The 26,391-nt window shown below is 38.7% G+C and overlaps 1 protein-coding gene across 8 annotated transcripts in view; it reads right to left on the bottom strand.

The window, feature by feature from the left end:
• WDR7 (WD repeat domain 7) overlaps positions 1-26,391 on the bottom strand; it is a 355,172-nt gene that overhangs the window by 136,215 nt on the left and 192,566 nt on the right. For all 8 annotated transcript variants that reach the window (XM_060405554.1, XM_060405555.1, XM_060405557.1 and 5 more), the window contains one exon: positions 18,059-18,280. In XM_060405554.1, the coding sequence (XP_060261537.1) occupies positions 18,059-18,280 (222 nt within the window). The remainder of the gene's footprint in view (positions 1-18,058; positions 18,281-26,391) is intronic.

The following is a 26,391-nucleotide window of genomic DNA, read 5'->3' as shown; positions in this document are numbered from 1 at the left end:
GAGGGTGTCTGCTGGTCTTCAGCTCCTTTATTCCCCATTTGACCCCACCCTAGAAGAGGTGAAAGCTGACACTTTGCATGTGCTCCGGACCCTAAGAGTTTCTTCTACCTCTCTTAATAGTTAATCACTTCCTACGAATGAGCAACCCTTCATCAGTTTTTCTGTTCAGAAAAAAACAGAACATCAGTTCCGTTCAGAACTGTTCTGGGTTCTGTTCTGATACACTCCCTTCCTTCTCATCTCCCTTCAAGAATTATCAGGAACCAGCATCACACTGTCCCGAAGTAACTGCTTTTAGTTTTGGGATGGAGATACTATGCCGCTCTTACAGTCTTCCAAAAGATTCTTCTTCCTCCTTCCTTCACATAACTGGAAGTAGCACATTTCAGACACTATGAGAGCTCTCCAATGTCCAGCCCAATTTAATCTATGGATGACAAGATGAAAGTTTTATCACAGTAAATATATGCTAAAATGACTAAATCAAAATGCCATTCACAAAACTAAATAACGTTTACTTTACATTTATATATATATTGGTTCAGTTCAGTTCAGTCGCTCAGTCGTGTCCGACTCTTTGCAACCCCATGAATCGCAGCACGCCAGGCCTCCCTGTCCATCACCAACTCCCGGAGTTCACTCACACTCACGTCCACTGAGTTGGTGATGCCATCCAGTCAGCTCAACCTCTGTCGTCCCCTTCTCCTCCTGCCCGCAATCCTTCCCAGCATCAGAGTCTTTTCCAATGAGTCAACTCTTCGCATGAAGTGGTCAAAGTACTGGAGATTCAGCTTTAGCATCATTCCTTCCAAAGATCACCCAGGACTGACTTCCTTTAGAATGGACTGGTTAGATCTCCTTGCAGTCCAAGGGATTCTCAAGAGTCTTCTCCAACACCACAGTTCAAAAGCATCAGTTCTTTGGTGCTCAGCTTTCTTCACAGTCCAACTCTCACATCCATACATGACCACAGGGAAAACCATAGCCTTGACTAGACAGACCTTTGTTGGCAAAGTAATGTCTCTGCTTTTGAATATGCTATCTAGGTTAGTCATAACTTTCCTTCCAAGGAGTAAGCATCTTTTAATTTCATGGCTGCAGTCACCATCTGCAGTGATTTTGGAGCCCCTAAAAATAAAGTCCGACACTGTTTCCCCATCTATTTGCCATGAAGTGATAGGACCAGATGCCATGATGTTAGTTTTCTGAATGTTGAGCTTTAAGCCAACTTTTTCACTCTCCTCTTTCACTTTCATCAAGAGGCTTTTTAGTTCCTCTTCACTTTCTGCCATAAGGATGGTGTTATATATATATATGTATATGTTCAGTGAGTTCAATTCTGAGATCATGTATTAATCATGATGATGTTAACCCTATTTGCTTAAAGGAGAAAATCTAGAGATTAGGGGGAGTAAGTCAGATAAACATCACTTATGCATATACACAATTCAAAACCTAGAGCTTATATTGAATTCTGATAATTATTCTTCAAAATATGCGTTTATCAACATGTCAACACCTTTCCAATGTAAAAGAAACACTCATTTATTTTTAAATGTTATATGATGATCAGAAAATGTTAACACAGTGGGCACAGCATGTGTTTATAACCCATTGGACATGGTTCAAGATCACTTTCTAACTTGCACAACTCAGCATGACATTTTTAACAGTAAAACAGAAAAAGGAAGTTAATAAATGAGAGGCATGCTGTACTGGGACCTAATTTCCATGGGCAGCTTCCCTTAATGTAGGTCCAAGGAACACAACAATAAATTGTTCAGCCATTAGCAGAGGAAAAACTGTAGATGTAAAATAAAAGATGCCTTAAAAGTTTCAGAAATGTTGGGCAATGCCTTAGAAACACATTATTGCATCTCTAATACCAGAGCTTAAAAAAGATTTTTTCCTTTTTTCCTATGACTAGCAATAAATAAAATTCAGAGTATGGAAATATTTACTTTGCTATTTTCTCTCAACTTAATTTCATGTAATATCCCAGGGAAGGACACACCTAATTAAATGCTGACTTGAAAGTAAGAAGCACTGGAATTTAATGGACATAGACTAAAACTAAATTGAAAAATTTGCTTTGTCTTCCAAAACCTACCTACTAATACAAGATATGTGCTAAGAATCGCTAATTATTATGCTTTTATTTTTAAATCTATGAATAAAGCAGTGCTGGACTTTCTATCCACAGATTATATAATACACTTGGAAACCAGGGAGGGCAGGATATTAGGGATGGAAACCATAGAAAAATAAAACTGCAATTTTAAATTCTGAATATTCTCAGCTACTTTAAAATATAGTATTGCTTACATTACTATAAAAAATACAAGTCTGTCTTTATACTACCACCTATGGGGAATTGCCTTTTTAAAAACTTTTTATTTTGAAATAATTTAAGGCTTACAGATAAGTTGCATAAATAGAAAGGGAATTCACAGATACATTTCACCCAGCTTTCTCTGATGTGAAGAACTTAAACCACCTCGTGATTACCAAAGCTAAGAAATTAATATTGGTGAACTATTACTGCCTAAACTACAGACTTTATTTGAATTTTCCAGTGTCCTTTTCTTCTTCCAATATCCACTCCAGAGTATCTATCACACTGTATTTAGTTGTTGTGTCTCTTTGTGTGTGTGTGCTCAGCTGTGTCTGACTCTTTGTAACTGCTTGGACTGTAGCCCGCCAGGCTCCTCTGTCCATGGGATTTTCCAGGCAAGGATACTGGAGTTGGTTCCCATTCCTTCCTCCAGGGGATATTTCCAACCCAGGGATGAAAACTGCATCTCTTGTACCTCCTGCATTGGCAGGTAGATTCTTTACCACTGTGCCATCTGGGAAGCCCCTGTGTCTCTTTAGCCTCCTCCAATCTGTGATGAGCAATTTCATATACTTAACCTTGCTTTTCATGACACATTTGATGAACACTCATCAGTCATTTTGTAGACTGTCTCTCAGTCTGTTTTCTAACAATTACAGTCACTCAGTCGTGTCTGACTCTTTGTGACCCCATGAATCGCAGCATGCCAGGCCTCCCTGTCCATCACTAACTCCCGGAGTTTATTCAAACTTATGTCCATTGAGTTGGTGATGCCATCCAGCCATCTCATCGCTGTCGTCCCCTAACAATTAGACTATGGCTATACATTTCTGGCTGAAATACCACCAAAGTGATGCTGTGCCCTTCTCTGTGTGTCATATCAGGGAGAGAATGCTGTTGATATGTCTTATTACTGACAAGGTTCACCTTGATCTCTTGGTCATCGTAACCAATTATAGTGGAGAAAGCCAATTTCCCACTGTAATTGATAAATTTCTTGGGAGAAGATCCTTTAAGGCTGTGTTAATATACTGATTTTAGCATCCACCAGTGCGTTCTGTCAGTGGCAGTCAGCACTGTTGACTTTGCCTGATGGAGATTTCATATTTTCCTCATTTCTTCTATACGTCACCTTCACAGATCACAAGGTTCACTAATTGTTACGATGTCAATTTTCCCAAAATTTAACTACAGATTCAGAGGAATTCCAATCAAAACTCTATCAGGCTTAAAAAAAAAAAAAAGGCAAAGAGATTCTAAAATTTTATCAAACCACAGAAGAATTAGAATAACCAAAACAATTTTATAACAGTAAAACAACAAGCTGGAAGACTTCTGCTGCTGCTACTGCTGCTGCTAAGTCGCTTCAGTCATGTCCGACTCTGTGCAACCCCATAGATGGCAGCCCACCAGGCTCCCCCGTCCCTGGGATTCTCCAGGCAAGAACACTGGAGTGGGTTGCCATTTTTGTCTCCAATGCATGAAAGTGTAAAGCAAAAGTGAAGTCGCTCAGTCCTGTCCGACTCTTAGCGACCCCATGGACTGCAGCCCACCAGGCTCCTCCATCCATGGGGTTTTCCAGGCAAGAGTACTGGGGTGGGTTTGGAAGACTTCTACCTAATCTCAAAACTTACTTGAAAGCTGAAGTCATCAAGACAGTATAGTATTAGTCAAGAGACATAAATTAACAGATTAATGAAAGAGAGGAGAGGGCCTAGAAACAGACCCAACTGATCTGATTTTCAAACAAGGAAACTGTCAAGGGGGAGGGGACATGTGCATACTTATGGCTGACTCATGTTGCTGTCTGGCAGAAACCAACACAGCACTGCAAAGCAATGAGCCTCCAGGTGAAAATTAACTTTACAAACGGTAACTGACTGGGGGCATAAAAGAAAAAATGTCTTCAACAAGTGTTGCTAGAATTAAATTTCTGTATATGTATTTTTAAAAATTAACCCTCCCTCATATCATACTCAAAAATTAATCCAAACTAGAGCACAAAGCTACATGCAAAAGCTAAAGCTCCCAGAATAAAACGTGGTGGGGGTGGTGGTGGGGGGAATCTTTGAGACTTTGGTGTAGGTAAACATTTCTCACAATATAAAAAGCATGAAGAATAAGACAAAATAATTCATAACTTGTACTTCACTGAAATCAGAAAATTGTGTTCTTTGAAACAAACTGTTAAGGCACTCAAAAGGCAATCAGAGAATGGAAAAAAATTCACTTCACACATTCAAGTTTTTCTAGACAATGCAAAGACAGAGTACACTCACAGGAGAGTATACCCAGTTGCTTTCCAAAGTGCTTAAACCAATTTACACTCCACAGCGCAGAGTGTAGAGTCCTACTTGCTGCTAATCGTCACCAAAATGTGATAATGTCACACTTCAATCTTTCACTTGGTAGATGAGAAATGATAGTTCATTTGGTTTTTAATTTGCATTTCCCTTAGAATAGAGTTTATCATCTTTTCAGAGATTTCTTAGCCATTCTCATTTCCTTTTGTGAAGCGCTTTTTCAGTCTTTACCCATTTTTCTGCTCTGCATTTGTCTTTTTCTTACTCAGTTATGTGTGTGTGCGTGTGTGTGTTTAACAGTCTGTCAGTTACCTGTGTCATAAACACCTCTTTCCTCTTTGTGCTTTACTTTTTGTTTTTAAAAGGCACTGTTAATTACAGAGGTTTCTAATTTTAACGTAGTTGAATTTATTCATCACCCTTATTATTTGGTTGGGCTTTCTCTCACCTGTTTGCAAAACTGGTTCCCCATTACAAGGTCATGTTTTCCTGTATCATCTTTTTAAAGTATTATGGTTTTGAGCTTTCACATTTAAGTCTTTAAATCCATATGAAATTGATGTGGGTTTTTTTTTGGCTATCATGGGCATGAGGAATCCAGTTTCATTATTATTCCTTATGAATAGCCAATGGCAAGTAGACCATATATCAAAAACTCTACCCTTTATTTTACTGATCTCCAATGCTAGACGTATAAAGAATTAAATTCCTCTGTATGTATAGAATCACTTCTGTGCTGTCTATTCTGCTCCGTAGGTCTATTGGTTTATTCTGCACCAAGATAACATGATATGAATTGCTATAAATTTATAATAACATTTGATACAAGTAAGGGAAAAACCTCCACCTTGTTCTTCTACTTTAGAAATGTCATAGCTTTTCTTAGCTCATTGTCTTCTCATATACATTTTAGAATCAGCTTGTCAAGCTGAATAACAATAAACAATAACAAAAACCCTATTGGTATTTTATTTGAAATGGGATTAAATTTATGAAAACTGCATTCTTATGATACTGAGTATACTTATCCATAACAGTGTATATCTTCCTATTTATTTAGGTCTTTAAAAACTTTTTCAATAAAATTAAAATTATTTTTCTAAAAATATTGTATATTCTTCATTAAGTTAATGCCTAGAAATATTTTCTATTTCTACAGTACTGCATAGGTTGATTTGTTAATAAATATGTATTTCAAGGGGTTATAATTAGAATTAAATAATATTTGTAAAGTGCCTAACGTAGTAACTGGTATATTTGTTAATGCTAATATATGTTTACTGAATAAAACAAAATAAATCACATATTCCATTTATCTCTAGTGTGTTAATTTTAGAATCATTTTGACTATTAAAATTAGCAGTGTTGAGATTTTAGTGTTTGTGTGAGATTTATATATTAATTTGGAAACAACTGAGATATTTACCATATGGAATTATCTTATCCATCCAAGAACTACATGCCTCTTTGTTTACTCAAATATTACTTTATTTCTCTCAGTGACATGTTGCAGTTTTTCCATATTTCTTAAGTTTATTCTTAGCTATGAGCTGTGGGGCTTCTTTGGTTGCCATAATTATTGAGATCTTAAAAATATTTGCAAAATATGAGCATCTATTTATTATTTTAATTACACAAATATCCACTTACTGTAAAGAAAAAATAAGGTTTTAAACAAACAAGTGTTTCTAGTAAATCTTCCTAACCCCAAATCCTGTAATTATTGGATAAGCTGCATATTTTGGCATCTTCATTCCTTCTATGATAAAACACCTGCCTATAAATTTAATCTTTTTTTTAACTGGACTGTCTTTTTCTTCCTGGTTTTTAAGGTCTAGTTTGAAGGATCTTTCAAAAAATGATGATTCTCTACATTTTCTCTTTTGTTTAGTATTATATAAAGAAACCCTACTGATTTTTGAGTATTTGTGTGGCTGGTTAGTCATCTGGATATCCTTGAGTGATAAGATCTACCTTATGCCTTAAAAATATTACTACCATGATGGCTAGTAAAGGGATAAGAGGAGAAGCTGGAAGACTTGGCAGTAGTACTTACTAGTGAGAAATGAAGGTTTCTAACCAGGGTGGTAACAGTAAAGGTGGCAAACAGTAGCTGGATTTTGGGTATATTTTGAAGGTAGAGCCAATAAGATTTCCTGATGGATAAGATGTTGTCTGAGAGAGGAAGAAATCAGGGGTGGGCTTCCCTGGTGGCTCAGACGGTAAAGTGTCTGCCTGTAATTCGGGATACTGGGTTTGATCCCTGGGTCAGGAAGATCCCTTAGAGGAGGAAATGACAACCCACTCCAGTACTCGTCTGGAAAATCCCATGGATGGAAGAGCCTGGAAGGCTACAGTCTATTGGGTCACAAAGAGCCGACATGACTGAGTGACTTCACTATCATATCTTATCACTAAGAAAGTGGAAAGAAAATAATTATCAACTGAGCTGGGGAAGGCTGCAAGCAGAGCAGGTTTGAGTGGGCAAATCAAGAATTTTTATTTTCATCGTGTTTTTGAAGGATGGATAATTTCTAGTTTTCAGTTGTGTGGTGTTTTGTTTTCCTTTTAAGAATCTAACTCTGTTTTGGCACTTTCTTTCTGTGGAAACAATGTCACACCAGTGCCACTGTGCTTGAAGGAGTATTAGGAGCGCAGGCGGTTACTGGGCCACCTGTATGGAGCCCCAGGACGCTAAGATCATAATCTGTAAAGCAAAGGTATAAGGAAAGAGCTCTGTATTTACTGAGTTCATTCAGGTTCTCTAGTGGGCTTCCATCTGGAAGCTCCCAGTTGAACTGGTTCATACCAGCAAGTTCACCAGCACTTACTGTGTGATCATGGAAGCCACAGTATAAAACATTCAAACAGTCTTAGGCTCCCAACATTCCACATCCTTGGGAATTGTGTTTTTGATGGACACTGCGGGGAATCAGCAGCAGCAGGGAATCTCCGAACAAGCTTACAAAATGTTTCTGTTCACTTCTTACAAAAAGCTTTCTAAGGGTACCATCCAAAGTTTCATAGCGTTTGAGAAGGTTAGACTAGATGCTCGCCTTTGTCCCCTTTGGCTATGAGACTGCTTGAGCTTACAGAATTAAATACGTTAATTACAGTGACCCTGGAGTACATACATTGGGACAGACAGACGTGAAGGAATGCTTCTTCAGAGCTGTCAGAGAACTTCAGACCAAGATTATTTAGTATCAGATATAAGAAAGTCCTTTTCAGAATAAAAGGGGGAGTGGGGTTGCCACTAGCGATACAAAGCTCAAACCTGCCTCTAAATTTGCGACTCAGTCAAGGTAACTAGTATGTACATTAGATGGTTGGCAGAGATTTATACCAATACTGTATTATATTCTAGACCCCTCCCCAAAATTGGTATAATGTCTTTGTATTACATTCTTAAAGGATACAAACCTCAGAGTACCACAGAGGCTATATTTAGCTACTGAAATATTTTTAACCAAGTCACTTTAAAGCCCTTTCATATATTAAATGGCAAGAAAGGACCACTAACAAAGGATTCAAATAATGTACAGGAAGGTTGACAGATTTTTTTTTTTCTGTAAATAGCCAGATAATAAAAAATCGGGGCTTTGTAGGCCATACAATCTCTACAGCAACTACTGCTATAGCATGAAACAGCCAACTAGTACATAAACAAGTAGGTGTGGCTCTGTTCCAATAACATTTTATTTGAAAAAAATGGGCAGGGGGCCAGGGTTGATTCACAGCTTTGGTTTGCTGATCTGTGGCCTACAGTACAATCACATCAATACAACACAGGTCCACAAAGCAGGACATGTGTGGCGGATGAGTTTTGCGAAAATAATTGTAGCCTGATAAGCTGGTAAGTGGTACCCATAGGAGGGATCGCAGAAAAACACTTTAAAGATGCTCAGCTTCAAATATGGCATGGCACTGGAATACTAGAACCTTTAAAAGCAGATTAACAATTGATAAAGAACAATGAAAGCAAGACAGGCAAGTTCAAGTGGCAGTAATAAACAGAAACCGCACAGTTAGGACAATAATAAGTCACATAAATAATTTCATAGAACTGTGTAATTTTGGATGGAAGTGGCCTGAGAAATAATCTTGTCTGACTTACTTGTTTTATGGAAGAGGAACCGAAAATGCATAGTGCCGTAAATTAACAAAAAGAGCTGCAAACTAAAGGGATTTTTGGAGAACAAGGATGGGATTACATCACCAAACAAGGGTTTTAATGCAAGTGTCAGATCACAGTTAAAATGATAAAGCTGTTATACAACATAAATTATTTATAAGTAAAAACAGAAGAGTAGCGAAATTTTCCATTTGATCTGAGCCTAGTATGTTGATGTGGTTAAAACGTGAAACAGGCAATAAGTAGGTAGAGATTCATCCAAATTAATAATATACAAATATACAAGAATACAAATAAATAATTATAAAAATACGTGTTTTATTTCAACACATATATAATATAATAATATGGCTGAAGAAAAGTACATTTTTATATAAATCCTCAGGGAACCAACATAGTTTACCACAAACAGTACGAATCAGTATGTATTGTAGCAAATAACATCATGGGCTTTGGAAGAAAAATTGCATTTGGATTCAAATCCTTTATAAGACAGATAACCTTAAGGAAGAAATCTAATTTTTAAGAGTATCTGCTCACTCATATATAAAATGTTGACAGTAATACCTACCTTATAAGATTTTAGGAAGATTTTTTTCAAGTAGTCTATATACATATATATGTCATTTACATATAAATGTTCTAATACATAGCAGATGTATTTCTTTTTTTTATTCTTTAGACACATTTCTAGAACAATCATAATAACTAACGTTCAACTAACACTTTTAAGTCAGGCACTTTTCAAAGGGCTTTACATTCACTAATTTATTCATCCTCACAATACTCCTCATGAGGTACATGACATTATTGTTTCTGTCTTTCGGTTAAAGAAACAGAGGCTAAAGCATTTAAGGCCACAAAGCCACTGAGCACTGAGTCAGAATTTAAACCCAAGCAATGCAGAATACTGGAACTCCAATAAAAAGGCTGAACTACCTAAAGAATTAGGTCTGAGAGTAATAGAAATGTTATTTATTCACTCTGATTAGTTCCCATTACCTCTTCCATTTTAAACTATAAAGAAAATTACAGTTTGTGCATTAAGGTAGTTTAGTGACCAAAACCACCATAGAACACTCAATGTCAAATAACTATAAAGGACTCTGATTTCTACTGGGTTTGTCTACTCTGGCTACAGATGAAAATTACATATGAAGCTTCAAAAAAATAACATAGATGTCCAAATCTCACCCCTGACTTTTTAAATAGGAACTCCAGGGTAGGCCTCAGACACACGCATTTCAAAACACTCCAGGTATGATTTTGGTGCACAGCTCGAGTGAGATTTAGAGTTCTGAACACCAAAGATGACGATGGCAAGGCAAGCCAAGTAGCATCTGGAACCAGGATGATTTTTCAAGGGAAAATCACCAATGAGAAGGAGCAGTGAAGAACAGGAACTGCTGACTGAGGACAACGAGAAGAGTGAGTAAGGCGGACAGGGGGATAAGAAGCCAGACAGGGAGGCAGGTTCACTTCCAGATGAAAGGAAGGCGAGTTACACACGCGGAAAAGCGGACGGAAATGCAGTCTCTACAGCCACAACAGCAGCTCAGCAACATGGTCTGAGGACTTACTGTGACCAGGGAAAAGGCCCACTGTTTCTGGTCATTGCTTATCCTTGCAAATGACACAATGCTTTCCTCATCATTATTGCTGCTTTTCTTTCACAACTTGCCACTATTGTTAGTTTTGTTATTAACTACAATTCAGTAACTTTGTCCCAATTTTGCTGATAAAACATCTGAGATTTGGCTTAACTTTCTCACCATAAGATCAGAAATAAAATTGATTATAACAACTCCAATAAAGATTAATGTAGTCATTATATAAAATGTGCATTGTTAGAAAGCACACAAAGTAATCAGGGAATCATTTTCACAACAGTAGACCGCAACCAACTACAATCAAGCATAGCACCAGAAGATTATTAATATAAAACTCTAAATATAGGTTTCATAGGATTAAGACATTGCTGAGACAGCATCAAATTGAGGCTTCCAATTTGTGGTATTACAGCTGAACTAATCAAGAGGGACACAAGTCTATTCTTGTCTACTATGATTTAAAAATCATAGTAACCTAGGAGCCATTTATTCCAACACACTCAGGGGGTTCTTAACTGTTTATTTTAATGACTTTCTCTTGAGAATCGAATGGAATCTGGATCTTTTTTGCAGAACAGAAATGCAAGTGCACATAAGCAGCATTTTCCAGGTAACATCATGACGCTTCCTGGTGGCTTCCCTGGTGGCTCAGAGGTTAAAGAGTCTCCCTGCAATGCAGGAGACCTGGGTTCGATCCTTGGGTCGGGAAGATTCCCTGGAGAAGGAAATGGCAACCCACTCCAGTACTCTTGCCCAGAGAATCCCATGGAGGGAGGAGCCTGGTGGGCTACAGTCCATGGGGTCGCAAAGAGTCAGACACGACTGAGCGACAAACTACTGTCATGATGCCACTCACCTTGGCCAGCAGAAGAGCCCTGGATTTGTGGATTTCCTAAAGACCCTGCTATGGGGAAATGTTCACTCTCTTTCTCTAAGTTTTCCACACCTTAGATGTGAACTGTTCATATGTATGGAGATGTGGATTCCGTACATGCTTATCTCTCTACAGCACCAGCACATCCCTAAATAAACGATTCAACAGGGCACCTGCTTCCAGGTGAGCTGTGGCTCACTGATGTGCACGCCCCTTCTCTGTACGGCCCCATTTCTGAATCGCACGTGCTTATGAGACAAGACAACTGCGTGAAATGGTGAACATACAGGTTCAGATTTGGAAGACAGGTGTTCAAGTCCAGGCTTGATGCTTTTTTAGCAGTACGAGGTTAAAACATTTGACCTATGCCTTCAATGTTTGTAAGAAAAAAGTTAAATTCAACTTCAGCAATCTTGAGTGAGTACTGAGCAGAGCTTCAGGGTCCTCATCTGATAAATGGTAACAGCATGTAACTGACATGTTTGGAAAATTAAATAAGATAATACATATAAAGAACATAGCAAAATACCCTGGCACAGAGTAAATACTCAGGAATCGACTCTTATTAATGCACCTCATATTGTATAAAATATCTGTCTTGCAGGGTAACAAGAGAGGCATGTGGACTTGGAATAAACACTGTTAACTAAATGGCGGTGCCTGTGGACAGAGGGGGGAGCGGAGACACAGGAGTGAGTAGCGCGCTGAGCACCAGCCAGGAGAGGCGGCCCCTCCTCCCCTCGGCGATGGTGCACTCCCCAGGCTCTTGGGGGTGCTCATGGCTCAGAAGTATCAGCTGATTCCCTCTGTGGGATTTGCCCCAGGATGAAGAGAGTAGCTCACCCAAAGTCACACCCCTTCTTCAGGGCACCCCTGATTCAGTGACTGAATGACCTGGAGATGCAAAGGCTGAGCCCTCAGACCCACTTTAGGACAAGTCTGACCTCGATCCCAGCTCCAGAGTTCCCAAGATCAACTGAAGCTTTCTAGGCAATTGAAATGCAATTCGCCTTCTCCCTCTGCCCAGCTTCTGTCTCTCCTTAAAGGTACTGAGTCCCTAGGAGAGTTCCACACACAAGTGTGTCTCAGAGTCGGCTGCTTCGAGAAATGTTTTATGACACCTGCCCAAAGTCAGAAAGCTAATGAGAGACCAAAATGGGGTCTGCTACAGACAGCAGACCATTCCACAGCACATCTGCCGGCATCATTCCACAATGAACAATCCAGAAGGGTGGGGTGGGGAGGGAGCGGGAGGGAGGCTTGGGAGGGAGGGGGCGTGGGTACACCTGTGACTGATTCTTGTTGACAGAAAACCACAAAATTCCGTAAAGCAAATATCCTTCAATTAAAAAAAATAAAGTCGCAAAAAAAAAATGCTTCGAACAAAATATCTGACATTATAAACAGAGCTGTTTTAAAGAACTCTTTTATAAAAACCGCTGTGCTTTGATTTATAAATGGAGAAATAATATGTCACCTTAACCAAATTAGATGACTTTAAATGTGACTTATTTGTATTTATTCTAATTTGTGTAAGAAATATGAATATCAATACATCTCCCTAACCTTCTTAACTCAGGGAAAAAAGAAAAGCAGAAGAGACCAAGTGAAAGGAGGAACCAAAAGCCCTATAAGGTAACAGAAATGTTTCCATAAAATATTCTAACCACGTCTCATATGTGGAGCAGAATAAAAATGAGGGAAGATCCCTATTGAAGTTGAGCTGATGAGACACAAGAAAGCAATCATTCCTACTCAGAGCAGAAAACAGCAAGGTGAAGGAAGAGGGGAATTTCCTGGGATGCTTTCCATTTCACTTCGGAAGCAGAGACCAACTGGATCAAAAGGGGCTTCAAAGATAGACAGCTTCTGCCTTTTATTTTATATAAGCAGAAACTGCACCCTAGAGGGTCACTTTGCTCTCCAAGGGCACAAGGGCACAGAGTAGCCTGGTCTAGGACTCAGTCTCCAGTCTTCCAGCTTTGTCTTCAACACGTGATTCTGATACTTTATGTAAAGAGTAACACCCACCAAAAAATTCACATAAATGCCAGCGTAAGTATAATATGTATCACAGGAACTTCCCTGGTGGTCCAATGGCTAAGACTCCACATGTCCAATGCAAGGGGCCCCAGTTCGATCCCTGGTCAGGGAACTGGAGCCCACATGCCAAAACTGACGATCCTGCGTGCCAGAACGAAGATGAAAGACCTCGTGTGCGCTGATGCTGGGAGGGATTGGGGGCAGGAGGAGAAGGGGACGACAGAGGATGAGATGCTGGATGGCATCACTGACTCGATGGACGTGAGTCTGTGTGAACTCTGGGAGTTGGTGATGGACAGGGGGGCCTGGTGTGCTGCGATTCATGGGGTCGCAAAGAGTCGGACACAACTGAGCGACTGAACTGAACTGAACTGAGCTACAACTAAGACCTGGTGCAGCCAAGTAAAAAAAAAAATTTTTTTTAAATTAACCAGTCAATCTAAGACAGAAATGGAAAATTTTTAAAATATAAAAAGAAAAAAATAAAATGTATTATAAAACTACGTATAACTTTTGAATTAGGCATCAGTGTCTCTCCCCGCCCTCCCCATCAATGTGGATGATTGGAACTTGCCTATATTATGGGTTTTCACAGAATGTCTTTACAAGGAAGGTTAGAACTCCAGCAATTAAAGTTCATCAAATATTGTATCTTAATGCCCTTATCTCAGAATGAGGACAATAATTACTATCTCATTCAATAGGATGCCATAAAGACTAAATATTTAATGGTAGCAACACATTTTAAATGTCACATAAACAAATACCATAGTGATACACATAGCAACTTCTAGCATGTTAATATTACGCAGAACTGAAAAGAGCCCAAGACACAGGAACATTTAGACCCCTGACGATTTCCAATCAAGAGAGCAAGATTTAAACTGATACACCTACTTTAATCAAGACATCCCAATTCTTAGAAATCCCTGTTAGGCAAATCTACCACCAAGAAATCTAAGACTTTTGGGGAAAAAATAGGGGACTGGGATAGAAGTTAAAAGAAACTCATGATTATCTTTAAAATACTTTTAAGTTATTAAAATAGAATAGGGCAACCATAATATGTAAGGAAATACCACAGACATTTTATAGATTTTGAATTTGTCCCAGTAAGTACTATATCATTCATTTTTATATATGATTTCTGCTTTCTAGAAACCTCTGAGAATCTCTCTGTCCTTTGTTACAATGAAGTAATTGCTAAGAATCACTACCTTCTGTCCTTTCCACATCTGCATTCTTTAGCCAAAGTGCTCAAAGAACAAGTTTGGTTTTTAAAGACTTCATTGTTTTAAATGTTTGGGTAAATTTTATTTCCCTTGCTTGGAAAAGAGGAGGCGGCAAAAGTCCCTCTGAAGTACAGCTCAGCCCAGTTTCCCTCATGTCAGAGTTAGGCTTTGGGACCCCTTTGCAGAGACTTAAAGTTCAGCTCCCTGAATTTTAACAAACCAAAGAGCAGTACCAAGACCCTTCCATTCCTTTATCAATTCCCAGGGCTTCTTTGAAAAATCTCCATTTCTACTGCGTTATTGCTTTTTAAAAATTATCTACTTCACCTAATCTATTCCGTCTTTTTCTAGCTACATTAGTAACAATTTACAGATGAAACTATAAGTCAAGAGAAAAGACACACAGAAGCAAATTCATGAATATCAGAATTTTGAATAAAGATAAACTGTGATTAGTAAACAGATGGTAACAATACTAGTCTAGATAGCTAAGATAATGTGGTGTGAACCAATCTGCCTGGTGTGCTCAGTCGCTAAGTAGTGTCCCACTCTTCTGCGATCCCATGGACTGTAGCCCACCACGCTCCTCTGTCCGTGGCATTTCCAGGCAAGAATACTGAAGAGGGTTATTATTTCCTTCTCCAGGGGATCTTTTCCAACCCAGGGATCGAACGCATCTCTTCTGCGTTGGCAGGTGGATTCTTTAACACTGAGCCACCTGGGAAGCCAAACTAATCTGTGTAACAACCAACTACTGGCCTGGGTGAAATTAGTCAGTGACTCATCGATTTATAATGCTCCTACATTTATACACAGATACTAAGATATCTGGCTTCACCAACTCAAGGGACATGAGTTTGAGCAAGCTCTGGGAAATAGTGAAGGATGGGGAAGCCTGGTGTGCTGCAGTCCACAGGGTCGCAAAGAATGAGACATGACTAAGTGACTGAACAACAACAACAGCTAAGATATAAAGCTGCATGAAAATTCCAGGGAAATAACATTTATGTTCACTTTCCTGGCAGGAAAATATACAAATGAACGCTGTGGAGGTATCACATAAAACATGTTGGACTAAATCAGCAGTCTTCAAAACAGGTAACCCCTTCCAAAAGGGAGTATCTTAAGTCTTTTCAAGGAAAATATAGTTTTTTAAGCACACATAGTCTTAAGACATAGTTAGTTTAAAGGAATTGATTTTTGGATGCTAAATATGCAAATTAACAGCTTCCCTACAACATTGAGGGTGGAAATTTTCTCTCGAGGAAAATAATCAAGGATGTAAAATTTTTGACACTGAAAATTGTTAGGGACCAAACGACGGGCTCTAGGACCTGAGTCATGTTTACCAGAAAGAGACAGGATATGCGCTCATCCTGCCTGGCCAATCATGTAACGCCAGCTACTCCTGTAACTGAGACAAAGAACTGCCTGTATATAAGCCGCCATACTCCTTTGTTAGGGGCTCTTGTCAGATTCCCTTGTGTGGGATGAGACTTGGGCCCTAGCGCGCTAGGAATAAACAAACTCCCTTCTTGCGTTTGCAATACTGTGGTGGACTTGCTCTCTCGGTCGGTTCGGAGATACGGGCTCGGAGCATAACAAAAATTTGCCATGAAATTCTTTTTAATGGATAATGATGGCAGGTATCAAATAGTTATGCCAAATATTCTATGGAATTAATTTAAAAGAACGTATTTCATTTTTAAATCTCAATATCACAATATCCTCAAAATTTTATCTTTTGAAAACGTTCAAACTTATTATCAAAAAGTTTTAGCTGTCAATACAGAACTGTACAAGAGATTAGACATTTATTGATACCCACTAGAGAGATGGTGAGCAAAAAAGTTTGAAAGTCACCAGACTAAATCATGTCAAGGTTTCATTAACCTCTAATATTCTAATATCAAAATTCTAAACAAGGTGCTCTCTATATATAAGTCCTACTCTGTCTAGAGTGACACAGAAAGGTTGGGCCTATTAAAGAGCCCTTGGGAGTGTAGGTGAGGTTTGAGCAGGGTTTTATGAACGGAAAACAGGAAACTTGAAGAACCCGGAAACGATGAAGAGGCCCCTGCAGGAGAGGGGAAGCAGATGTGGCTGGGAGGAAAATGGGAAGACCAGGAGCTTTCAGGTCGCAAGAAACTTGGGTTCAAATTCAGGTTTTACTACATTTGGGCTGAACCAGTTTGAAGAAATCTTCATTTCTATTTTGAAGATCAAATCAAGAGCTAGAAAAGAAAGTGCTTTTTAAATTATAAACTAACAGTACTTGTTAGTCATTAAGCCCTTTTCAACCAGAAACCATGAGCAGTAGCAGTTTACACCATGGCCGAAAGCATGGGCTCTGGAACCAGTAGATTGTGTCGGGACAAAAGCTGCCAACTCCTGGTGGGACAATCTCAGCCCGGATGGGAGGGAGCAGGCAGGCAACCCAGTCTAGAACAGGGCTTTAGTAATAAAGCTACCAACATGACTCCTTGGTTTCTCAGAAAGAGTATGTGACAATGATCCAACGAACTTCTTGGCTAACAAAGTAGCATGTATTTTTTTCCCCTTGCTTAAATGTTAAAACCCCAAAAGAACACATTGCAATTTATGCTACAAAGAATATCTTGATGTATTTGGTAAATTATATTTGGTGGTTAAGATGGTACATTTGTTAGAAATGATTCTGCATTGTGGTAGGAACATTCTGACCTTCACCTAAGGGCGTTCTGACCCTAGGGTACCAAAGACCTCATTATAAAATATCCTGACCTATTACTAACATACCAAACACAGAACCAAAAGCAGCAATATGAGATAAACCCTTTAAGTGCTGATGTTTTTAGTCTTTTGAAAACTGTTACTGGAATACTTTTTAAATTATAGAAGTAATTCATAGTTCCTCATTCATGATCTTTAAAATATATTTTTTACATATATACATACATAAAGTGAAGTGACGTCGCTCAGTCATGCCCAACTCTTTGCGACCCCGTGGACTGTAGTTTACAAGGTTCCTCTGTCCATGGAATTTTCCAGGCAAGAGTACTGGAGTGGGTTGCCATTTCCTTCTCCAATATACATACATATTTATATATATAGTACATACATGTATTTATATATAAATGCAGACATATATATTCATATACATATGTATGTATATAGAAGACAAAGCTGGTCTTCCACACCTACCCCTGACTTTTCAAAATTTGTTCATGACAAGATGCATAGTTTTTCAGAAATTATCTTAGAAGTTAGAAGTTTTGGTTAAAGTCTTGACCAAAATGTAGAAACACAAAGCTCAGAAATGGGTTATTTTAAGAAAAGCATTTTAAAGCCCATGTTTTAACTTTTAAAAAGTCCCAGAACTATTAACTACAGGGTAATGTGCCAAATAGATAATACTGCTTTCCAATTTAATTTAAGCATTATATTTGTGCTAAAACTCAGGATATGTTTGCTACTCTTGAGATATTTTCAATATATAATATGTATTGAGAAGCAATAGAGCAATGTTAGGAATTTTTTAACTTACATGTGTGCCTGGCCAGTGAGTAGTTGGATCCACCGCTAGTCAAACCAAATCCTTCAGGAATCTGACTAGAGCTTCGAGGTCTGGTCAACAGTTTAGGAGGTTCAATTTCAGCACCAAATTCAGCTCCTATTACTCCTAGTAAAACAATAGCAGTAGCTTGCTTCCGTCTTTCCTCATAAGATGTGGAAATTTTCTTCATTTGTGGGACACTTGATAAGCAACCTGAAAACCAAACCATAAGAACAGAGATTAAAAGACTATCAACACATATGATGAAACATTCAAGACTGCTCGGTCATGAAGGGACTGCCTTTCAGTAAATGGCACTGAAACGACTGTTATCCTTGCGCAAAAGAATGACTCTGGATTCTGCCTCTCATGATATAAGAAGATGAACTCAAAATCGATCACAGCCCTAAATATACAATAAAACTAAGCAACTTGCAGAAAAAATATAGATGAATATTTTCATGATTTGGGGTTAGGTAATGATTTCTTAGATATTATAGCAAAATGAGGAATTTTTAAAATGTTTTCAAATTGAACTTCAATATTAAACACTTGAGCTTCCACTAATATAATCAGGAAAGTAAAAAGAATGCACAGACTGAGAGAAAACATTGTCAAATTGTATATCTAATAAGAGACTGTATCCAGAATACCTAAGGACCTCTTCTGACAACTCTATATTAAGAAAACCCAACTTTTAAAATGAGCAACTAATTTAAATAGGCATTTCCCCAAAGATATATGAATGGCCGATATGCACATTAAAGCTACTCAATGTCATTGGTCATTCAGCTCAGTTCAGTCGCTCAGTCGTGTCTAACTCTTTGCGACCCCATGAATCGCAGCACGCCAGGCTTCCCTGTCCATCACCAACTCCCAGAGTTCACTCAGACTCACGTCCATCGAGTCAGTGATGCCATCGGGAAAATGCAAATGAAAACCTCAGTGAGATACCATTTTACATCCATTAGAATGGCTATAATTACAAGGACAGCCCATAACATGTATTGTTGAGCCTGTACAGAAATTGAAACTCTCATGCATTCCTGGTGGGGATGTAAAATGATACAACTACTTTAGAAAATGGTTTGGTAGTTAGAGTTATAACATATGGCCCAGCAATCCCACTCCTAGGTATCTACCCAAGGGGAGTGAAAACAAATGTCCATATAAAGACGTGTACATGAACATCCAGGCTTCCCTGGTGGCCCAGGGGTAAAGAATCTGCCTGCCAATTCAGGAGATGCAGAAGACATGGGTTCGATCCCTAGGTCGGGATGATCCCCTGAAGTAGGAAATGGCAACCGACTCCAGTATTCTTGCCTGGAAAATTCCATGAACAGAGAAGCCTGTGGGGTGCAGTCTATGGGGTTGCAAAGAGTCAGACACAACCGAGCATGCACAATGACTGTCTACAACAGCATCACCCATAAGAGCCAAAAAGCAGGAACAACAAAAGTCCATCAGCTGTTAAACAGCTAAACAAAATGTGCCACATTCATTCAATGCAATATTATTCAGCAATAGAAACGAATGAGACATTAATACCTGGTGCAATATGGATGTAAATACACGCACACAACCAACTTTATAGAATCCTAACATTTTCCAAAAGTGTCTCAGATTTTTAAAAATAATTAACTAATGTGGATACAGCTAAAGTCTACTATGGTTTGTGTCTTGACTTTACTACACCTCTCTCTTACCCGAGAGGTCACCATGATTATGACCTTAGCAAATATTTTTTATCTATTATATAATCATATCAATGTTACCTGAAATATATATTTTCTGGCCTTGAACCATGCTTGCATTCCATCCATAAACTCTGGGTATATGGACGAATGAAAACCAGTAGGTAGATAGGTAGGTAAACAGGCCAATAGACAAACTTTGAACTAAATTTCCTCATAGAGGTTTTTGACAGTATGTCCATGGGTAAGACTGAACTATTATTTTCTTTCCATGTACTATTCCTGTTGGCTCTTGGTAGCAATATAATACAAATCTCTAAAATTGGGTTAACTTTTACTCCCCAGTCCTCTGAAAACAGTTAAAGAATCATTGAAGTTAGATGAAATTATTTACAATTATCAGGGCCTGTGAGCTTCCCTGGTAGCACAGATGGTAAAGAATTTGCCTGCAATACAGGAGACTTGGGGTTCAGTCCATGGGTCAGGAAGATCCCCTGGAGAAAGGAATGGCTACTCACTCCAGTATTCTTGCCTGGAAAATCTCATGGACAGAGGAGCCTGGTGGGCATCAACCCAGGGGGTCGCAAAGAGTCGGACACGACTGAGTGACTACCACTGACAGCACCTGTGTCTCAGGATGACCCTCTTCTGGAGGCAGGAAGTAGCAGACACATGGGTAGGGAAGGCGTAGGGGTGGAGGAAAGAATATTTTTGTTGTTGTTGCTATGAATTCATTTTCTGTAATAATTATTTGGCTTGATTTTCTACTAAATTCTTGAATCATTTCAGATAGCTTACAGTTTTAGAATTATCCATTTCATCCAAGTTTTTAAACGTGTTGGTCTGAAGTCATTTAGACTGTTCTCTATGATTTAAAAAATCTCACTTGTACCAGTTGCTATGAATTCTTATTAGCATTGTTTACTTGTGCCCAGTTACTCAGTCGTGTCTGACTCTTTGCAACCCCTGGACTGTAACCCGCTGGGCTCCTCTATGCATAGAATTTTCCGGGAGAGAATACTGAAGAGGGTTGCCACTTTCTACCCCAGGGGAAGGGGACTTTCCTGACCCACGGCCTGAACTCACATTTCTTGTATCTCCTACAGTGGCAGGTGGATTTTTTTTTTTTTTACCACTAGTGCCACCTGGGAAGCTTGCTGTTTACTTACACTTTCTCTAATATTATTTTCCCTGCCCTCTTGATAAGTTTTTCTAGAAATACACTTTCTATCAGATTTCCAAAAATACCCTGGTTTTGATCTTACTGTTTCATTGCTTTCTATTTCACTCATTTCTGCTATTACTTTTATTCTCTCTCCTGCCTCCCACTTTCTTTAGGTTTTCTCTCTATTCTCTCTTTCTCTGTGTTTCTAGGTTCCCAGATTGAGCACAACTCATTTCATTATTTTCTATTATGTTTAACAGAGCGAGTCATATGCTGGCATCCACTTTCCTCTTCTCCTTTAATAATACAACCTCGATTTTGACTGAGTAACAATGTATTCATATTCTTTCAATATTCTTGCAGGAACCGAGAAAGGCTGGCATTAGAGTCTCTTTGCTCATACGAGCCAAAGCCTGCTTCTGAAAAGCAGCTAATCATTTCAATCGCGATTACTGCATTTCTATTCCGTTACTTGTCCACAAAGATATCTATCTTTCTTGAGCCTAATTATGCCTTGTTGGTTTTCTATTTGAATATTTTATCCATCATAGCTATACATGGGGTACAGAGGGATTTCAAAGGCAAACTTCTGGAGCCATGTGGACTGGTTGGAGGTCAGCTTTCTGTCTTTCTAATTTTAACCCATCCAGTTTTTCTTGTCTCTTTCAGCCCATTGTTCTATACATTAAATCAATACAATGAAGGGCCCACAGAGCAGTATGGCAACTAAGAAAGTAGCAACAGGGACTTCAGAATACTTTTAGATAATTATTTTGTCTTTGTGGAGACAAAAATATTTCTTAGTTATTCTATACTACTGCAGGAAAGGCAAGGGGGTGAGAATAGGGAGGGTTTAAGGGGCACCAAACACCAGAGGTCTTCATACAGCAACCTGAAGAACTTTAATGTTAGGCTAACGGAACGCTGTTGACCAGTTTCTGTATAAGCTGGTGTCATGAGATTCATGGTCAGAGAGATCATGATAACAGTAGCATGGAGGTGATGGTGGTGGCTGAGTCGCTAAGTTGTGTCCGAATCACTGTGACCCCATGGGCTGCAGCCTGCCAGGCTCCTCTGTCCGAGTGGGTTGCTGTTTCCTTCTCCTCAGGAATTTCCTGACCCAGGGACCAAACCCAGGTCTCTCTTGCATTACAGGCGGTCTCCTGTATTGCAAGTGGACTCTTTACCGACTGAGCCAGCAGGGAAGCCCCAGGATGGGAAAGTAGACTGGGAGGTAAAAGAAGATTGGTGTCAAGTAGAACCAAAAGATGGCTGATGCAATGATCAAGTGGAGGACAGTGAGCATCGGAATTCACAATTCATCCCTTCAGTTAATCATTCATCATATAAGAATGGGGGATCTAGTGTATGCATGGCATTATGCAAATATGAACTAACAAATTCATATGGGAAGAACTAAGATAAATGAATAGGCATAAGAAAAGCGAAGTCCCCATCCCCACTGAACTTAAAGGCGACTAAACAGAATTAGAAACGTTAACGGTGACAAAACCAGTAGGAACTTCATGGTCTAAGAGAACAGTATGTGTAAGAACCTAAAGCATACAGGAATTTGCTTATTTCTACTGCAAGAATAGGTAACTGGGCTGGAACGCTGGAAGTCGCGAAGGGAAGGGTGAAAAATGAGGGCAAATCACAGCTGACTCTACTGGTCATATTCCCATTGTTCAGTCCTTTGAACAATGGAACTTAGGGTTTTAGAAAACCATTCTGAGTGTGTATGAAGAATGCTGGATATGAGGCGATCAATAAAGAGGGTATTGCAGAAATGAAAGCCACAGGTTAAGGTTGGTTTGCTGTTGAGATGTCAGATAGGAGATGCAGAGAAGTGGATGGCTTCTAGATCCATGGTGAGCTCTGGGTAGCTGATAGAAAACACTGCAGAAAGATATCAGATATCATGCTCTGAATTCTTTTAAAAATCCAAATTAACTGAAACAAAAGTAAAACAAAATTTTTTAAGCCCTTGCAAGAGAGATAGGTCTGCTCTTTCTAGAAATTAAACAACAACAACAACAACAACACAACACCTAGAACACAAAGCTTCTTAGAAAACTTAAATTCCATTTATTTAGCTCTGCTGAAGGCAGAATAGGATGTGGGCTGAATCTAAGAAATGGAAATGGCAAGTCAGTATAAAGAATTTAAGAGTCCCACAGGAATCATTGAGTAAGAAAGTGGCATTAAAGTACTTAAGGAAAAAAGGGGGATTAGTTATTAAGGGGTAACATCAAAGAATAGTTTTTGTTTATTTGGAGTCCAAGAAAAGTTTGGGGCATATGAGAACACAAAAGATTTGTTCCTGTCATTGTTATAGTTTCTTAGCTTCTGCACGTTACATACATTTTACTGTTTGTTTGCCTGTTTTTTTTCTTTTTCCCCAAAAAAAGTTAATTTAGGAAATTTGCCAATCTTATATATCTCTGTCTTACATATGAGACAACAGAGAACAGATTTATCTTTAAAACTATTCTAATTCTTTCACATAAAATTTTAGTTATTTCCCTAATTTGCTTTATTTTGTTTGGTGTATTTCAACTCACACACAGGTTGCTTTATAACATTCCCCAATGTTACAAACTTATAACTTCTAAAGCCATGTTAAGTCATATTTCATGAATTAACATTTTTTATAAAAAGTCTCAATTAAAAGGTTTAGAAATATTTTTGTAACATAGCTATGTCTTCTAATCAGATACCGTAGTACGCACTTAGGTTTCTTCATGGGTCTTTTTTCTGATTTTTTTTTAAGACAAAGAGGAAATGTTAGTAAAAGTATTAGCATGCGCATGTGAGTACAGATTCAAAGTATGACTGATCTGCGATAGTTTATACTAACCAAAGGGGGAAGACACCCTAAAAGCTCAACCACACTAAACAGGAAGAGAAATCAATAATCCCAGCCTCTGCTGTTTAGAAGGATGAAAATGGACCCTAATTCCAGACAAAGTGATATGTAATAGTTTGATCATCTATACCTCAGTACATGCAATTAAAGCCAACTTTATTTCTGGGGAAGAACAGACAGGAGGAGTAAGAGCTGGGTGCCACGGCCTCTGGATTCCAGGAGCACGTATTTTATTCTTTGCATAGTCTTCTGGAAACAGGAAGCCAACCAAGCTCCCCTCCCCCCGTGTCTCGGCGAGAGCATGCTCCGTAACAATAGTTCAAAGGAAAGCTCTATTCTGCAGTTGCACTGATTGTTCTGTCAGCTGACCTCTGCAGAAGGGAATTGCTAACCGCTGCCTGGCTCCTCAGCTGACAAATGAATGATCGCGGCTCCATCTATTTTCACTATGGCTGCCTCTAGCCCAGGTGCTCAGACAGAGAGCCCGGTGTGACATCTTAGATCAAGATGAATTGGCACAAACTCCTGATCCAAGATTGTTTTATACCATTTAATTTAGTTTCTTCCCCTGCCTGGATGAGCACAGCTCTGGTTATGGATTTCTATTCTAATGTACTGAAGCAGGGCCTGAAAGAAGCCAATGAAGCAGCTGCCGGAGCAGGGGGCTGCGGGGATACTGATCAATAGGCAAGGCATTGACCCCAGCCGGTCAGCCTCCGCAGCGGCCGCGGCTCCGAGGGGGCGGGGGCGCGGGGCACACATGGGCGGCTTCCATAGGAAATGAAACAACAGGGGCATTTGGAGAGCTCCACCTCCACCCCGGGCCCCCACCTTCGCTAGGTTCCTTTTGTTTAATTACCTCAATCTTGTCCTAACTCTCACTCGTCCCAGAAGGAATTAATACTTTGGGGAAGTTTTACTAATGTTCTTTCAAACTGCCCTGGGTAGATTTTATTCTTTAGCTAGCAGCAAGAATCGTAACAGGTGCCCTCTGCTAAGTGGCCAAAATAGGAAATCTTAATTAGCTGTCAAGTACCCTACTTGGTGTAATTTAAAGTTTGGCATCCGCACAGGCTCATAAGAATGCTGTCCAACTGGCTGTGAACACTACTGATGCTGAAATTCCATGGTATTTAATTTTTATCAGCACTCAGATCTGAAAAGATGATAGCTCTTTGTTAACACTGACAGAAGTCAGGACAAGAGAAGGATCCCCTAAAAGAGACACTGACTGATTAGTAAATGTCTAAGGTGATAGAGGCCCATCCCCGCTACTATTCTAACACCCACCTAACAATTTCTGATTCTTTAATTTTTTTTCATATTTGGAAACATTGAAAATCACTAGCTTTGCCTGTGTTCTCTCCTAAATAATACAAGATATACACAATTAACTGCAATGTTTTCCTACAAATAGACAACCAAATGGGACATTCTGAGATGTTAAAAAATAAAATAATTCTGGAAAAGTAGATCTTCCTACAGTTTCATTTGTCTCATGAAAATTTGGTGTTTTTTCACAGAGACATGGCTCCATTTAATCATGCTAAAGGGTGACATGGAGATCCATTTTCTTGACAGGACGGTTGATCACCCTATCACAGTAAGAAAATTAATACCTTCAACTAGCCCTGTGTGGAGAACAGAAGCTACATGCAATGGGAAAGGACATCAATGTTCTATATTTGAAGCTGCAAACAGAATACTTGTTCTGTGTGAAAATAATGTTTCCTTATTATTGGGTGGCTTTAAACAAAATATAAGCCTTTGATTTTATTAAAACAACCGTTTAATTCATACAGTGTTCCTAAAAGGAAATAACTGTGTTTAGATTTAGCATAATTGACTCTAGATTTTCAGGAACAGGAGTAAACCCTTTACTTACAGCTTAACTAGAACACAGGTAAAATATTTGAGGAGTTTAAGCTATTTAAAGGGCTGTGAGATATTGATTGCTTCATTTAAAAAGCAGTCAGAGAGTGCAACCGAGAGGTCAAGATAAATTTAAGAGTTTGAAGCACTTTACTAAATAACTCTAAAGATCATGTTAATTGGCTTTGTGCAGTTTCAGGGTAAAATTAATTTTATCCTAGCTTACAATAAAAGGATTAAAAGACATATTAAGTTCTTCAGTTTTAACTGGAATAGGAATCAATGGATTTGAATTAAGGCTAACGGCGGTTTTATGAGAGATGGCCTACCAGCAGACACTTTATAACTGCTATTAGCCATATATTGATGGGGCGCTATTATTGTATTAGGTATTAAAACCTTTGAGAAGAAGATACCACCAATTACTACTCTGAGAATATACTTTAAGAATTGGGTGATTTGACCTGGAAAACCTGTCATCAAAAATTTGATTCTTTGTTTAGGGTTCAGTATCAGATGCTTATTATAGCTGACTTATCTATGTTACAATATCTATAATTTTAGTAAAAATTAATGAAATGGTGCAGTTAAATTCAATCAGAATTCATGTCAAGATTATAACTATATTTAAAACTATATCACAAGCATATCAGTAGGGTTTTTTCAAACCAAAATAGTACATCCAGATTAATTTTAGTATACCGATGGTTATGTCAGAAATTCC

This window comes from Ovis aries, chromosome 23 (genome assembly GCF_016772045.2).
Source record: "Ovis aries strain OAR_USU_Benz2616 breed Rambouillet chromosome 23, ARS-UI_Ramb_v3.0, whole genome shotgun sequence".
Taxonomy (NCBI): domain Eukaryota; kingdom Metazoa; phylum Chordata; class Mammalia; order Artiodactyla; family Bovidae; genus Ovis; species Ovis aries.
The sequence above is the reverse complement of the archived record's forward strand: the minus strand, read 5'-3'. Positions and strand labels throughout refer to the sequence as shown.